Source organism: Labrus bergylta, chromosome 2, assembly GCF_963930695.1.
Source record: "Labrus bergylta chromosome 2, fLabBer1.1, whole genome shotgun sequence".
Classification (NCBI taxonomy): domain Eukaryota; kingdom Metazoa; phylum Chordata; class Actinopteri; order Labriformes; family Labridae; genus Labrus; species Labrus bergylta.
In genome coordinates, this window is record NC_089196.1 from 21,111,310 (window position 1) to 21,127,361 (window position 16,052).

Genomic DNA, 16,052 nt, shown 5'->3' on the forward strand with positions numbered 1-16,052 from the left:
AGTCTGCCTATAACTTCATCTATCAAAATAGATGAAAGGCCATATTATTTTACCCTGAAACATAGTATCCTTTAGCTTCTGTGTAAAGGTACCGTAGAACAGCTGATTCAAGAAACCCTTAATTGTCTGTTTAGTTACTATTTAATATTACATTGTAGCATAAGTTTTATATTGCCCTATTATGTCTGTTTTAAGGTACCCCCCTTGTGTCATCTTTTTGTCTGCTTTAAAGCACATTATTACATTTGCCTCAAGGTACTCTCTTGCATTTGTTTCAGGGGACCCTCTTTATCCTTTCATGTCGGTTTTATTGTATTTATGTCTATTCTGAAGGTAGCCTTAGCTTCTGTTTAAGGAACCTTAAAGCTGTTTTAAAGTACCCATCTGCACCTTTCTCAAGTTATCATTTTGTGTCTGTTTAAGGAGACCTTTTAAGCGTCAATCTGAGATACCCTTTAGCGTGTTACAGATAACATCTAGCGTTTGTTTTAAAGTTTTCTTATGCGTTTGTCTCAATGTACCCTTTTGCATTTGTGTATGCGTACCCTTCAGCATCGATTTAAATTACCCTTTAAAGCAATCTAAGATGACCTGTAGCATCTGTTTAAAGGTATAAGGTATGTTTTTCATTACCATTATGCGTTTGTCTTAGGACACTCCTTTGCATATGTTTAAGGGTACTCTATAATAATAATAGTAGAGGTACCCTTTAGCATCTCTTAATTTTCAGAGCCTTTCTTCCTCAAAGACTTTGTACATTAAGGATGTGTAACCATTGCATTTGGTTATGTTCAGGCACCAAAATACCGGGTATGGTTTAGAATAAGATCTCACCTTGTGGGTTAAACTAAAAACTCAACAATTTCCCTTCCCATGAGCCCTTAAGGACAATCTGCTCAGTGAAAATACTGCGTTGATTGCCTTATCATTTGCCTTATCATTTGCACCCCCAGCCTTTCACTCCCCTTGCCACTTACTGCAATCATGTGACACAATCACATAATTACAGTAGGAAAAGGCAGAACATAAATCACATTTAAATTTAACATTTTTAATTCAATTACTGCATGTTGGGTCTGGCTTCTACTACAGCACCCTGGCCTCCCCCGCACCCTGGCAGGCCTAAGGAATAGATGCCTGAAATCCTCACAGCGTCTTCCTTTGACGGGCAGAGCACAGCCGAGCAGAGCATGTTAAACATTATGTAGATGCAGTCCTGGAGGCGCCGAGAGCTTTGTAAATAGTGGAAATCTTCACTGTAATGCTGGCCTACAGGCTAAGAGCAACACAGAATGAAATGTTAAATCTTTCTCTCAGTCCCAAACACTCGCTCTCCAGCTTTTTCCTATGCCAAACACCCGTCCCTCTCGTTCTTTTGTTTTACGGATCTGTTCATCTTGTTCCTTCCTTGCGTCTTTTTCCCCCTCTTGGCTTGTAATTTGTTCTTTGCCTACTTCCCTTGCAACCTTTTTTTTTCTCTTTTACTCTTTTACTCTCTCATCTTTTTCCAATCTTCCCCTTTCAACCCAGTCTCATTTCACACTGCTACTTTTTCATCCTCTTTTCATCTCTCCCTCACTCTCTTCATCCCATTTTTTCACAGCGCCCCGATCGTGGCCTGGTCTGGCCTTTTAATGTCTCCCTCTGCTTTTCCCACTTCTTAACCGTTTCCATTCTCTCTCACTCGAGCCTCTCGCTCAGACTGTTGCTAATGCCATCAAGTGTTTACCGCCGGCCTGAGCCAAACATTTAAAGCCCAGGGCCCCTGAACTACTTACACACAAATACAAATAAGGAGCACAGTACAAGCACCTGTACATCTTTTAAAAATGAACATCTGAACATAAAAACAATTGTATCAGATCAAACTACCCACTAGCAACAACCTTTTGCTGATGATGTTCTGATTTATTTTATTTCTCTTCTTTGCATTTCCCGTCTCATGTCTTTTTACTATTACTTTATTTTGTGTTGACAGGACGTCTAAGTCTCCTAATAAAATCTTAAACAGGTTTCAATAAAATATTTACATGAAGGCCCTTGAATTTTGTTTTCCTAAATGCTCTGCCCAAATAAAAATGGCTGCCTGTTTTATTTTTCTGTTTAGCACTGATGATGACCTCATGGCAAACCTTCTGCTTTTTAAACAATCTTACACTTTGGGACACCTTTATTTGTGTTTTGCCAGTTCATTTAGTTGAATTTTCAGTTTGAAATTCAGCATCTATGTCATACAACTCCAAAAATGGTTGAGAGTGGCATGGTCAAACACAGCTCACTTGCATTTAAAGCTACAGAAACAGAAACAGCCTGTTCTGAACAAGACTGTAATCGAGGGGTTTATAGGCATGATGAAATTCAAGATCAGAGTGGATTTATTACAAGAAACTTCACAGACATGATTTGGGGAGCTCTGGGACTTATTGAACTTGTTGAAAAGGAGGATAATATGTGACCTTTCAACAGTTAATCTTAAAAAGAACAACAGGCAATATTTTAATCCTTACACATTCAAAGGTGGGTGGATTTAATCTCCCAACTAGTGAGACAACACCAACTGGCTTCAAATAGGAACATTTAGTCCCAAGACTCTGGATGTGCTGTGTGTCCCTGCCTTTAGCTGTTAAACTCGTCCCTTCAGATTCACGCTGTGTTGTTCTACCAAAGCTTTTTCAAAGGCCTGCGAGATGTTTTACAGTATGAGGCATTTTGTGTTACTGACAGTTTGCAGGTTATATCTACGACTGTTTATCTGAACAAAAGGAACCAAGGGTACTAAAAGTATTTTAAATGTTAATGTTATTCAGGACAAACTTCATTTGAACACTTCCTGCACAAACACACTCAATCACTGCCAACACACACACATAAACACTACTATATAAAGGAAGAGACACTCAAACACACACTACACGATGCTCCTTCCATCCCCCAGGTACGAGAGTAAAACGACATACAGTACAGGCTAATTGATTCCTGTGCTCTTCCGAAGTGAATGTCGCGCCCCGCTAACACAGCGCAGAAGCATTCTCTGCAGCCTTCTTCTTTTTTTTTTTCCTTCCTCTTTCTGGTTGCGTGTGGTTTCAGGTTTGAAATCAATTTGTCTGAGATGAAAGTTTTCAATTTCATTAGCTTGATCAAATGGAGCGCTGTTAACAGGCGGCGGTAATAGAAAATCATTTAGGGCCGAGCAGCTCACACACTCTCAGAGGACTGGTTAAGAGCTGCTTAGAGAGAGAGAGAGAGAGAGAAAGGGGGGAAGATAGAGAAGATATGGAGGGAGGAAGGAGGGAGGAGGGGGGAGAGGAGAGAGGGGAGGAAAAAGAGGATGACATGTGGGAAAACATAGATGAGACCCATGAAAAAAAGAGACAAAATGTGAAAAGAATGAGGAGACAGAAGGGGATAAAACACGGATCTGAGATGACAGGGAGTGAAATATGGCACTTTAGGAAAATCTGAGACACAGTGGCAGCAAATAAGATGATGGAGTGAGAAAAGGTAGAGGTAGAGAAAGGTAATATGGACAGAAAAGAGAGAAAAATAAAAGTGAAAGAGAAAAAAGGGACATGTGGCGAAAAGGGACAAAGACAATGTAGATTAAATGTAAGGAATGTATGATTAATGGCAGTGCAAAAACAATTAAACGAGTGTAAGCGTCACAAAAGAGGCTGAGCATAAACAGGATGCAAAGAACAATGAAAGAAATAAAGAAGGAATTTGTCTCTTCCTCTGGTGTGTCTGTGAAGCTCTGGCCCATTAAACTCCTGTTATTGCCTCTCAGATGTTTGTCAGCGAGAAATCATGTTGTGATGAAAAAACATAAATAAACTAATAGCCATCAAAAAGCTTATCAAGGCAGCAGATCGCAAGCTTAATACACAGTTAGATAAGAAAAATAACAAGCAAATCAGAAGTTTATTAATACAGAAGATGAAGGCAGAGAAAGTTTGAGCTATAAAGAGGTGAGATGGAAGGAGAGACAGATCCATTTATCTGATTGTGGGAGACAAGTGTGTCCGATTTGCAGGTTTCAATTGGAACATATACTCGAAATCAAACAATATAGAATGATTGAATATCATGCCTTTTAATTCAGGATTTTATTAAACCTGACAATGAGAGCAACATTTAAAGAGGTACAGTATATCAGGTAAAGTTGAACAAACGTAGCTCCAAAACCATTTAAAATGCTTTTAATGCCTTTATTGTAGAGACAGGACATAGAGTCAGAAGTTTGGGAGAGAAAGATTGGGGGATAACATGTGGGAAAGGAGCCAAAGGTTGGATTGGAACATGAACTGGGTCCACTTTCAAGGATTTTAGTCTATGTTCACCAGGCTGTGTGCGCCACTTACAATTGTTTTTTTTGGGTTTTTTTTACCAAACTTGTAACTTGTATTGAGGAAAGAGAAAGATGATAAATAAAAACCCATGCAGGTCCTCACAGGTAATCGTTCCAGTTATGTTTTTACACTCTTTTATACAGACAAACACACACGCACACACACACACACACACACACACAAACACACAAACACAAACTCACACTTCACAGCGATAAATTACATTCAATCAAAAACTCAATGGGAAAATTGAAGCTAATGTTAATCCATTGTTAGTCTCCTCTGAGTCATTGTGTAATGATGATAATGATTAGCCATTCAGCTACACTCTCACACACATAAACACACACACGCACATACACACACTGCGAAGCTCATCAGCCAAGGGAAGCTAATGTAGGAGAAAATGTGTTGCTGATTAGCTCAACCTTAAAGCCCTAGACATAGCTTCTAGACCTGCAGTAGTGGTCACACACACACACACTCACACACACACACACACACACACACACACACACACACACACACACACACACACAAAACAGACATGCACACTCAAAATTAGCCCAGCTATTCATGCTAATCTGAGGGAAAATGACTTGCTCGTTAGCAAGACTCTTAAACCTCTCAACATGCCTTTGAAACCCCGCCGTCTTATGGTCACAGAGAGTGTACAGACAAATGCAGGCTCAGAAACACACACACACACACACGCACACACACACACACACACACAGTTCAGTACAAGAAGTTGGACTCACTATTATGACTTCTCAGTAAGTGCCTTCATAGCAGAAACGTCAATGTGAGAGCAGAGTACAATACAGACTATTCAGAAGTCTCCGATTTAATAACAGATGCATAAAACAACCTTAAACGTTTTCTTCCTTCACTTAGTGATACACAAGACATCAGATTATTCCAATATCTCATACAAAGGAGATGCATACCTGACATCTAACCCTGCGTTGTCTTATCAGACAATAAACAGACCTTTATTAAAGCATTTGGAAGATAGTATTTTAGTTTCTGATAAAATAATGTAATAAAAACCCAATAGGTCCAGTTGTAGTCACATATAAATGCATTAACTCATTTATTGAATCTATGCATCCGTATTTCAGTTAAGTGGTACTCTAAAACCCTGAAGAGTCTTCATTGTGTCCAATGTTTGAACTTTTCTCATAACGACGGCAAAGTAAACGAGAAAATCAGCTGTTCAAGTTTATGGTCTAACATAAATGTGTGCTTGTTTGCATTTGATTGCATTTGATTACATTTGATTGTCATATGGGACACACAAAAGACTGAGTTTTTTGACATGAGACTTGCTTCTAGACATGATATGAACAACTTTCTGTAGAAGACCTCACTATAAATTAATCATTTTAAGAGACGATAAGTGATGAAAGTGTTCTCCCTCCACACAACTTCCTCAGTCTGTCAGTTTGAAATGATTAGATACCAAAAACTACCACATGGATCCTGTGAATCATAATGTGTTTCACAAAGACAGAACTCTGGCCTTCAACACACTCATATTTTCAAACTCAGAAACCTTCCATCTACCACTGACTCTTTATCACAAGAAGCTAGAAAGAACTGAAAGATGATTAAATTGGACAAAAAAGTGTCCATGACATGAAATGTAGTGCGATATAGAAAAATGTCTCCCTGAGCTTTAAACACAAACTGTGATCTAATCTACATTTTTCTGTTGAATTATAAAATTCTCAAGTGCATGCATAAGAAAGCATGAATGAAAAACATTCTCTGACTTAGTTATCATCCTTACCAAGGTCACTTAATTGACATTGCCTTGAAAATATGAAGTAAGACCAGTTTACATAATGTGGCTCTCTAATAATGCATCCTTCTGTTTCTTCTTCCATGTGAACACCAACGAGAGAGGATGTTTGTCTGAAAGTAGTGTGTGTGTGTGTGTGTGTGTGTGTGTGTGTGTGTGTGTGTGTGTGTGTGTGTGTGTGTGTGTGTGTGTGTGTGTGTGTGTGTGTGTGTGTGAATTATGTGAGTCTCAGTGTAAATATATCCAGGCCCAGCAGCAAACAGTATCCTTCTTGATGAGATTTACTGATATAGAAGGAAGGGACACAGAGGATGAATACAATCCACTCTCAAGAGAAGACAGAATCTCTCTCTCTCTCTCTCTCTCTCTCTCTCTCTCTCTCTCTCTCTCTCTCTCTCTCTCTCTCTCTCTCTCTCTCTCTATCAAGTGAGATGTTCTCATGCAAGACATAAACAGAAACATCTAGAAAACAGGAATCGATGATGTATCCCTGGTTTTCTAAAAGGGCTCTTTGGCAAAGATTAAACTACAAATAGAAAACATTGGATTTAAACTTAAAAGGTGTGAAAATCTACAACTCAACACACCTACTCTATTCTGACAAATATACAAAGACACTCTGTGAGTTCTTTACTCTCCAGTAAGAGCAAGACGAAGAATGTTTTAAAGAGCCAGCTGGCAAAAGTTTGGCTATTGTTTAGACTGGTATTGGACATTATTGTTCCACTGCTATGGAAGATACTCCAAGCTGATAAAAGGTGTGTGTGTGGGGGGGAGGGGGGGGAGAGAGAGAGAGAGAGAGAGAGAGAGAGAGAGACTGCTGCTGGCAAGAAAACAAACAAAAGAATAAATAATACCAAAAACAGAAGTGATGATTACAGAGTTATGTGGGAAGTTTTGGGGTTTGAAAATGACAGCAGCTTTTTAAATGAACTTCCACGAGTGTACAGGAATGTGGTGGGGTTTTTTTTCAACTGCTAGAACAGCAAAAAATGTATGAAATTTGAACGTATTGCATGTTTTCAGAGTGTCCATTCTACACATTTCACCCACAGTCTTTTAGCTGTGTCCCTGTAGCCGGTCAGATTCAGGAGGACCCTCAACTGTATCTTTTAGAAGAGATGAGAGACTGTTTTCACTTTCTCCTCCCTTGCAGGGACACCGCTTTTTACAAAACCTACCTCACACATAATCAATTTGTCTAACTCATGTCCACCCACTTCTTTGGGGTTTTTTTTTAGCATATCTGTGACCCTCAGTACTGCATGTAGCTCGGATCAGCATGTGCACTGTCTGTCAACATCACAAAAAGGCTGTGTGAAAGAGTGTGTGTGTGTGTGTGTGTGTGTGTGTGTGTGTGTGTGGAAAGAGAAAAGGCCCACACCGAAGGAGTCGGATTTTTCTAACATCAGGGTGTTTAGCAACCTCACACGCTCACATGTCCCACTTTTTTTTTATACCCTCTCTTCTAGCATTTATGAGTAAATGTTAAAAGTTCACATCTTCCATCTCTGAAATGTCTCTGGTCCCATTTAAAATCCTCTCAGTTACTTCTTCAGAGAATAAGCTCCCTCTGTGTGTGGGTGTGTTGGATGTGCTGTATATGTGTGATTTCTTTAAGTATGTGAGTGTGTGTGTGTGTGTGTGTGTGTGTGTGTGTGTGTGTGTGTGTGTGCACACACGTGTGAGCATGTAAGTCTGTGCCTTAGTGAGTCAGCGAGCCAGTGAATGAAACCAACAATGAGACACAAAGACAGATACACACACACAAATACACACACAGAGAGGGAGCGGTGTATAGAAAGGAGACGGTTAGAGACCTCCTTTGTGTGTGTGTGTGTGTGTGTGTGTGTGTGTGTGTGTGTGTGTGTGTGTGAGTGTGTGTGTGTGAGTGCGTGTGTCTGCTTGTCTCAGTGATTTCACGTCAGTAATTATTAATGCTCTGTATTGCGTGAGTAATGGGGCATAGTGCTGACATTCTGTTACAGGTTAACAGTGAAGTGCAAATATGCTCGATCACACAGGCAGACACACACACACACAAACACACACATTCTTTGAGTAGTGGAGATTTCTTCCAGTGTTTGACACATTATCGTACAGTCTTTGTCACATAGCTGCTCCACACATTTACACATGCAGAGTGATTTTTAAAAAAGGGAATTAAAATGAGAAACTGAACACTGAGATAATCCGTGAACACTACATGAATCTTCATGTTCCTATCAGGAAAAAAAGTATTGTCCATTGCTTGAAGAGTTGCAGATGTTGAGATTTTAATGTTGTGAGGCCTCACTTAATTATCAATACCTGTGATTTCCTTTTGTAAAAATTACTAAAGGATCCTTTTTTAAAGAAAGGTTAAATATGTAAGTACTAATGAGGACATTTTACAGGTGAATACTAAGTGTCAGTGCTCTCTAGTTGACACATTATAAACATCTGTCTCTTTAGCTGTTCTGTTCCGCAGTTCCTTACAAATTCACAAACTACAAGGCTAGAGATAAATAGAAACTTCCCTCATGTGCTGACTTCATGTTTGATTTGCATGGGGTGTATATTAGGAATTCCCCATTCGCCCGCCCACAGCAGACCTCCTGCAGAGAACACAGAGCCGAGTCATGACCCCCTCCAGCGATTGCTCAGCTTCTGAACCTTTGGATACCAAACTAAGCGTCTCGCTGCCACTCGGCTTTTCAACGAACATACAACTATGATGACAAATCCGGAGCCGACCTGTATGATGAAATAGCATAGTGATGTAATTACAACGAAACGGAGCGACATGGAGATGGAAACACCACACAGGGTGTAAGGAGAGAGTTACACAGAGGGAGATAGAGGGGGGATAAATAAGTCTTAGATTAAATGATGAGTGACATACAGGGCTGCGAACTGAAAGCATCATTTGACACAAAACAAAGAATAAAACAATGTTTTAGTGGTTTAAAACCATGTTTTCTTGCAGTGGTTTTAGTCAGGAAACTTTTAAAGTTATACAAACAACAGCAGGATACACCCAAACACAAGTGAATAACGGCCTGCGTGACTGATCGAAAAACAAGCAGGAATATAAATAAACACAGGGGGAAGAAACTAAACTCAATTCAGAAAAACAAGCAGGAAGAGAAAAAAAAACAAGAGTTGTTTTGCTTTTTAAACAGCCTTAGGTGGCCATTACACCATTAGAGCCAGGGCTCCCCAATGCCCAATAACAAGCGTGTAACCACAGCCAAGTTGGAAAAGACCTTTTTCTTATGCGAAAGAGAGAGGGAGGAAGAGAGAAAGAGGGGGATACTCCTGGCCAGCCAAACTACCAGGGGAGCTACTAAACAGCAGTCAAAGAGCAACATGCACTGTCGGACAAAAACTACATACCCTAGGCAAAAGGTTATATTGGGGGGGGGTTATCCCTTATGCAGAAAAAGGAGAGGAGAGGAGAGGAGAGGAGAGGAGAAAAGAAGAGAAGAGAAGAGGAGAGGAGAGGAGAGGAGAGGAGAGGAGAGGAGAGGAGAGGAGAGAAGAGAAGAGAGGAGACGAGAAGAGAAGAGAAGAGAAGAGAAGAGGAGAGAAAAGAAGAGGAGAGAAGAGGAGAGGAGAGAAGAGAAGAGAAAAGAAGAGAAGAGAAGAGGAGAGGAGAGAAGAGGAGAGAAGAGGAGAGAAGAGAAGAGAAAAGAAGAGGAGAGGAGAGAAGAGAAAAGAAGAGGAGAGGAGGAGGAGAAGAGGAGAGGGACTGTTTGGTTGATTTCATCTTTCGGTTACTCAGCCGTTTTGGCAGCCACAGCTGTTTTCCTTCCCTCTCTGGTCTCCTGTCGGTGTTGCCGTGCGCCGCGCGGTCACGGCGACGGGGACCGCCGCGCTCCGGAGCGCACAACGCAGCGACTGTTAACTGCTCAGTGAGCCGTGAGTGATCGGAGCTGATTAAAACACTAACACACACGCGGGCATGCAAGCGCGCGCTCAGACAAGGAAAACACTCAAGGGAATGTGATACTAATGCTGAAGGACTGTCATTTGTGTGGAAAACGGAGGCGGACAAGCGCGCACTCAGAGGAATCCAAACCTAAAATATCTGTCAGCCTTCTTCTTTTCACGCTTCTTCTTCTTCTTCCTCTATGTGTTTTTTTCTCCCGGGACTAAGTAGGTGGTGGTGTTACCCAAGCTGAATTCTGAATACCTCAGCCCTGATTTAGTGTTTTCACCCAAGACAGCAGATCGACATCTGCGCACGTTGCAACACGCCCTGAATTAAAGAGTCTCCCTGAGCTCAGAGACTGGTGACTTTGTGTTTGGAAAAGGCACGCGCCACAAGTCAGTGCAAAATAAAAGCCTTTGAAAGAGTTCTTCAATGAGGTCAGCATTTTTTTCAGGCGCACACGTGGAGAGATCTTGACCCCCTCTCTTCTTTTTCTTTATGCTTCTTTCTGCATGCGATTTTAATGATCGTTTACTTTACTTGCTTACGTGTATGTTAAACGCCGCAGTTTAGAGAGGCTCGTGTGCATATTTTAGGATGGACAGCTGACACTTTGATTTAAAAGGACCTCAAAGTATAACAAACCCCCTCCCATACGACTGACTGAGGATTCCACGAGCGTCGGAGAAGTTACGCGTATAAAATCGAGTCTCATTTCTTTCCCTTTAGTATATAAAATAACAACTTTATATTTCATAATTTAAGGGAAAATGATGCCATCAGGTCTTCTCCGAAAACCTGGAATACGCACATCGGCGTGCCAGCCGCCGTCTCTCTGGGCTTCGGGTGTCTCGGATGTCACCAGTTAGTTCCATCTGTCATTTGACGCTGAGGCTTAGTCAATGAGTTATTATTCCTTACACGCGCATGAAACAGGAGGTGTCAGTGTTGAAATGGAATAATCGATTGTCGTTAGGCAAAAAAAATATTGTGTTTTACCAGACTAGTGTTTTAATGTTGCAAAGCATGACCTCCGATCTGTGATCAGCATATGGCAAACAGGCATAGCCATTCTAAAAACAACGAAAGAATGCCACAACTTATTGCAACACGACGGAGTTGTACAATTTATTTAGAGACGAGGGCAGTCGCGTTAATTTCGGTGAGGAGGAAGAAGTGGATAAACTGAGTTTTGACTCAGTTTCATCGATGTCCCGAATGCAGACTTTATTCTGACATCACTTCTCCCCAAAGCGCAAATTTACGCAGCATAATAACCGAGAAGAATATACCAACAGGTACAAGCAGCCTATGTGCGATCATTTTTGCATTAACGCGGGGTAGCTAAGTGTAAGTTATCATTTTTAACAACAAAGGTAGCAGGACTGAACAAAAGGAAACGAGGACATAAAATATTGTGTGTGGGTTTGACATTCCCGATATCTAGCCCTAAGCAAAAAAAAAAAAAGGAGAAAAGCCTTTCAGTAGCTTCCAACTTCCATATACAAAGCTCCACAGGCAATTGATTGTGTGCAACCATTTTCTACGTTTGAATTAAATCACGATGTCTGAAACAGGCAACAAGTTTTCGTCACCATTTGCATCTCTTACCTTTCCACAGGAGAAGAAGAAGCACCGTCCTCCAGAGGCAACAGCCCACCGGCGCGCCTCCCCGACCCGACACTGTCTCCATCCCTACAGTCGGTTAAAACCTCCGGGACTGTTCAAAATGGCAAAAGGGGGTATTTACTTATTAATCTCTTTTCGTCCCCCCAAAAAAGATCACTACCGCATTGGTGCCATAAATAATCTCAAATTGACCAAACTGCTCTCCCGCTGCGCTTGACCTAAGACACCGCTCAGACGAGGTTTGGAGGGAACTATAAATCCTTCTGGGGACAGTATTAATCAGAAAAATCCGATGGGAAATTCCTGCGCAGGATGGCTTCTCTTTTAATCCTCCACCCCAAAAAGTCAGCAGTGTGTTTCCTTCAACCCAGAGCCGAGGGATGAACCCGTTTGTCCCCAGTGGTGAGCTTCTTCCACCGGTGCGCTCCTCCGCGTTATTTATCCAAACGGGACAGCAAAAGCTCACCGTCTCTCCCTTTATCACACTTTTCTTCCTTCCAAAGTTCACAAAGACCAGCAGAGTGGACGAAGGACTCCCATGTAGGATTAAAAAGTCAACTTTACGCGCACCATTGAACCAAAAACAGCCTGGAAAACTCTGTCAATTAAGGCTCATATGTTAAACAAAATCCAAATTCCGCTCGCCGGGGAGCTGCTCCGTGCGAACTCTCTCTACTCATTTCTCCCTCTGTGTCTCCTGTCCGACTGTCCTCCTCTTGCTGCGCGTGTGTCGCATGTGTGTGCGCGTCTGGACTCAACTTGAGAGGCTGTATACACTCGTCCGCGGGATGGAGGGAGGAGAGGAGAAGAAGAGGAGAGGACCGAAGAGGAGGAGGAGGTCTGACGCTTCCACCAGCCGGCAGAGGCGAGGGAGGAGGAAGAGGAGGAGGGCCAGCGAAGGCTGTGGGGCTGAGGAGGGAGGAGGGAGGAGAGGGGGGGGGGGGGGGCGGGATTTGGGGATTTGAGTGACAGTAATGCAGCCAATGGAGTGTGTAGGATTTTATTTTTATTTTAGTGTTGCTTATCAGTCGTTTGATGTTTCTTCATATATTTTATGAAGTATGGCTATTTTTTTTGTTGTCTATTTAATAACCTACTGCCAACCAGAGGTACTTCAAGGTGTGTGTTTGTATTTAGAAACTGAAGAACTTTGGAAAACCAACACGTTTGGATGAGAGACCATTTAAAGCCAAGTACTGCAAACACAAACTTGTTAATCTATAAGAAACAAGGCATGCGATTGTTTGTTTTTTTGTATTTCTTTTGTTGCAAAATGGCTATAAATAGCGAACGTTTAATACACAGTAAATATGAAATATCTCATAAGAATAGGCCTGTTCCTCTCTATGTCTTATGTGTGTTGTCAGTCAGCGTGTGCGTTGGTTCACGTGCTGTTTATTATTTCAAAGCCTCTCTGCATTATTCATAGAGAGACACGCGCTACACCTGTTCTCTCTGTAATCGATAGTGCACGCGCACTCACGCACATCACATCCACCTCCAGTGGCGTGTGACAGCTTGTACGAGTGCAAAACGTGATGCGGCAGGCACCTTGTAATACAACTCACTCACTTTCTATTGACAGGACGAGTGCATGTGTGAGACTGTGTGAGACTGTGTGAGTGTGTGTGTGTGTGTGTGTGTGTGTGTGAGTGTGTGTGTGTGCGTGCGTGCGTGCGTGTGTGTGTGTGTGTGTGTAGTGTGTGTGTGTGTGTGTGTGTGTGTGTGTGTGTGTGTGTGTGTGTGTGAGTGTGTGTGTGTGTGTGTGTGTGTGTGTAGAGGAGAGGAAAAGGGGGCTGAGCAGAAAGAACATTAAGGTCTTCTTTGAGTCCGAGACGATATTTCATGAGGCCGCGTGCCTGCTTCCCTTTGTCAGCTAAATGTGTAAAAGCTAAAGAGATGACATTGTGACTTATTGAATTGCAAATCAGTCCGTTGGCGGAGAGATGGGAGGATTTCCGGAGATGGAGATAGGCTACGTGAGCCTCGCTGTCTCTCTGTCCGTCTGTCTCTCTACCTGCGTGTCTATCTCTCTGACTCCACGGCCTCCACCGGGTAGCTAACAAGGAGCGACAGCACCCCCTAGCGTCCAATTTAAGAAGAGACACAAAGCGGTGGCACTAACTGCCACACATTTATCCTTCATTTGGCTTTAATAAGGATTATATGTGAGAGTTTTTGCCCTTGTCATTTGTCAATAATCTATCAAACATTTACACTCTGTCATTCCTCTCTGTATTTATGATATGTTTCCCCTTGTTTTTCAGTTCCTTTGGTCCCTCACCTTTCCGCGCAAAAAGACATTTTCTGGCCTCGAAATTAAAAAGCCAGCTATTCCTTCTATAAGTAGCCACCATCTGTCTAAGTTATAGAACACAACAAAATCAGTGCATTTCAAAGCGTTACTCTAATTTTCCCTCACCGGCATTATTTCCCTCCGCCAGCCGCACTGTTCCCTGTGACTTAAGCTTGAAAGATCCTTTTTCTTAACTGAACAATTCCTCTTAGGGCCCCAGAGGACGCAAGGCATTAGTTCAGCAGGCGTGCGCTAAAAAGTCATATTTGTACAAATACAGTGTCTGTATACCAATGAGGCCCCACTGGCTGTTTTGGGGGAATTTGACAGAGAATAAAAAGGAATAGCAGATCATCCCTCATGTACCTAGGGACCAAAAAACAAAGACTGCATCTTTCAAAGTGTGAGTAAAAGGAAAACACGCCAGGGAAGAATATAGAAAGATGGCTCATCTAGACATCTGGTTTAAATATTTTGCTGCTCATATGAAACCCAAAAAAAAAGTAATCCAACACCTAACGCTCAAGACCAAATTTAATGTAGCAAATCAATAGGAAAACTATTAATTTCCGTCCTTGGAAAGTTCTTTCACTTGTCATTATGAAGGAAGCCTGGAGGCAGCAAAAGTGCATTAAATCACAAAAAGGAAAGCATTCATCACACAGATTGCACTGTCATTAACTCTTCACATACAATCTGGAATAGATGTGGTGTGATAAATGAAGTATGTGCTTTCTAAAAGTGGCTCTCAGTGTCATGTGACTGCTTGCTGTACTGACCACAGTCACTGACCTGTTCTACTTTTACACTTCAGTCAGGATTAGTCCCATGCATGCAGCTTCATTCCATAATTAAACAAGTCCCACATACTTTTTTTTTTTCTTTTTTACTGCATACTTGTTCGACGTTTCTATGCACTTTGTTTTCAATCCCAGGAGGAACTTATTCCAAAGAGTTGCTCTCATTTTAAGGTCTGTTAAAAAGCTGGATGACAGGAAGTGAGTGTGGAGAGTTAGGGAAGAAATGAAGAAGTAAGACAAGGTGAAGTGAAAATAGTCTGAAATTTAAATAAGAAATGTTGCATGTTGTACCTGAAGCAGACAGCCGATCATGACTATAGACTGCACATCGTGTTGGGATGACCTTGAAACTCATTCATGAATTTAAAATACAATCTTTTATTATGAGTAAATAAATGAGAGTAGAGACAAATCCAGACAGAAATGTTAAAGTATTGTGATATTTTGGCGGGCAACCTAGTCTTGATTCATAGCCACAATTTCTAACACAAAAAAAACTTTTGTAGTTTTTCTTTTCAATGACCAACTTTACTTCCCTAAGTCTCTGAAAGGGGCTGCAGAACTTTTTCGGTACAAGTTTGACTGTTTAAAAGTCCTTGTGATTGTACAGAAGACCATACAAGTGACTGTAATACTAGTGTATTTTTTCAGGATGTTATGACCTGTATGTTATTATGATGCAACAAAATTGAGGATATTATATTGAGGATTGAGGATATACTGTATATTAAGGCTATATATTGGTGATATGAAAAGACTTTAACTCTTCAAAATGTTATTGATAAAAAGCAGAAGTTGAAAGATGATTTTTTTGGGAATGTAAGCTGACAAAGGGTATTCAGTTGCTATCTTTTTTTAAATGAAATACTCAGCATATTGCAGAATGTTTAAATTGGGTTTCAGTCAGGCTTGAAAACGCCAGAAGAAATACCAAAAGCTTTTTACTCCTCACCTGGAAACATGCAGAGCTCTGATCAGACGACACTCCAGCCATGGGCAGAAATGCATCAAAGCAAGTGTAAGACCCTCGTCTTTCTCCCATCACTGTCAGTCCACTGCTGCGCTGAGCCCACCCTGAGGTCACGGTGGTCATGACTGCAGCCCGTCTCAGCTTCTCTCCCCGTGGCTTCTCTGTGGTTGGATGACCTTTGAGTTCCAAGTCCCTCCACATCTTTCGTCGCAGGCTGAAAACTCCTTTAATGAAAGAAAATAACTGAAATCACACTTCTTGTCTGAATCCCCTGTCAATCAACATGTT

At 41.5% G+C, this 16,052-nt stretch overlaps 1 protein-coding gene across 1 annotated transcript in view; it reads right to left on the minus strand.

The window, feature by feature from the left end:
- si:dkey-215k6.1 (transmembrane protein 132C) overlaps positions 1-12,611 on the minus strand; it is a 241,505-nt gene extending 228,894 nt beyond the window's left edge. Inside the window, exon 1 of the mRNA XM_065948557.1 lies at positions 11,681-12,611. Within this exon, the coding sequence (XP_065804629.1) occupies positions 11,681-11,762 (82 nt within the window). The 5' untranslated portion in view covers positions 11,763-12,611. The remainder of the gene's footprint in view (positions 1-11,680) is intronic.
- Positions 12,612-16,052: the final 3,441 nt, after the last annotated feature.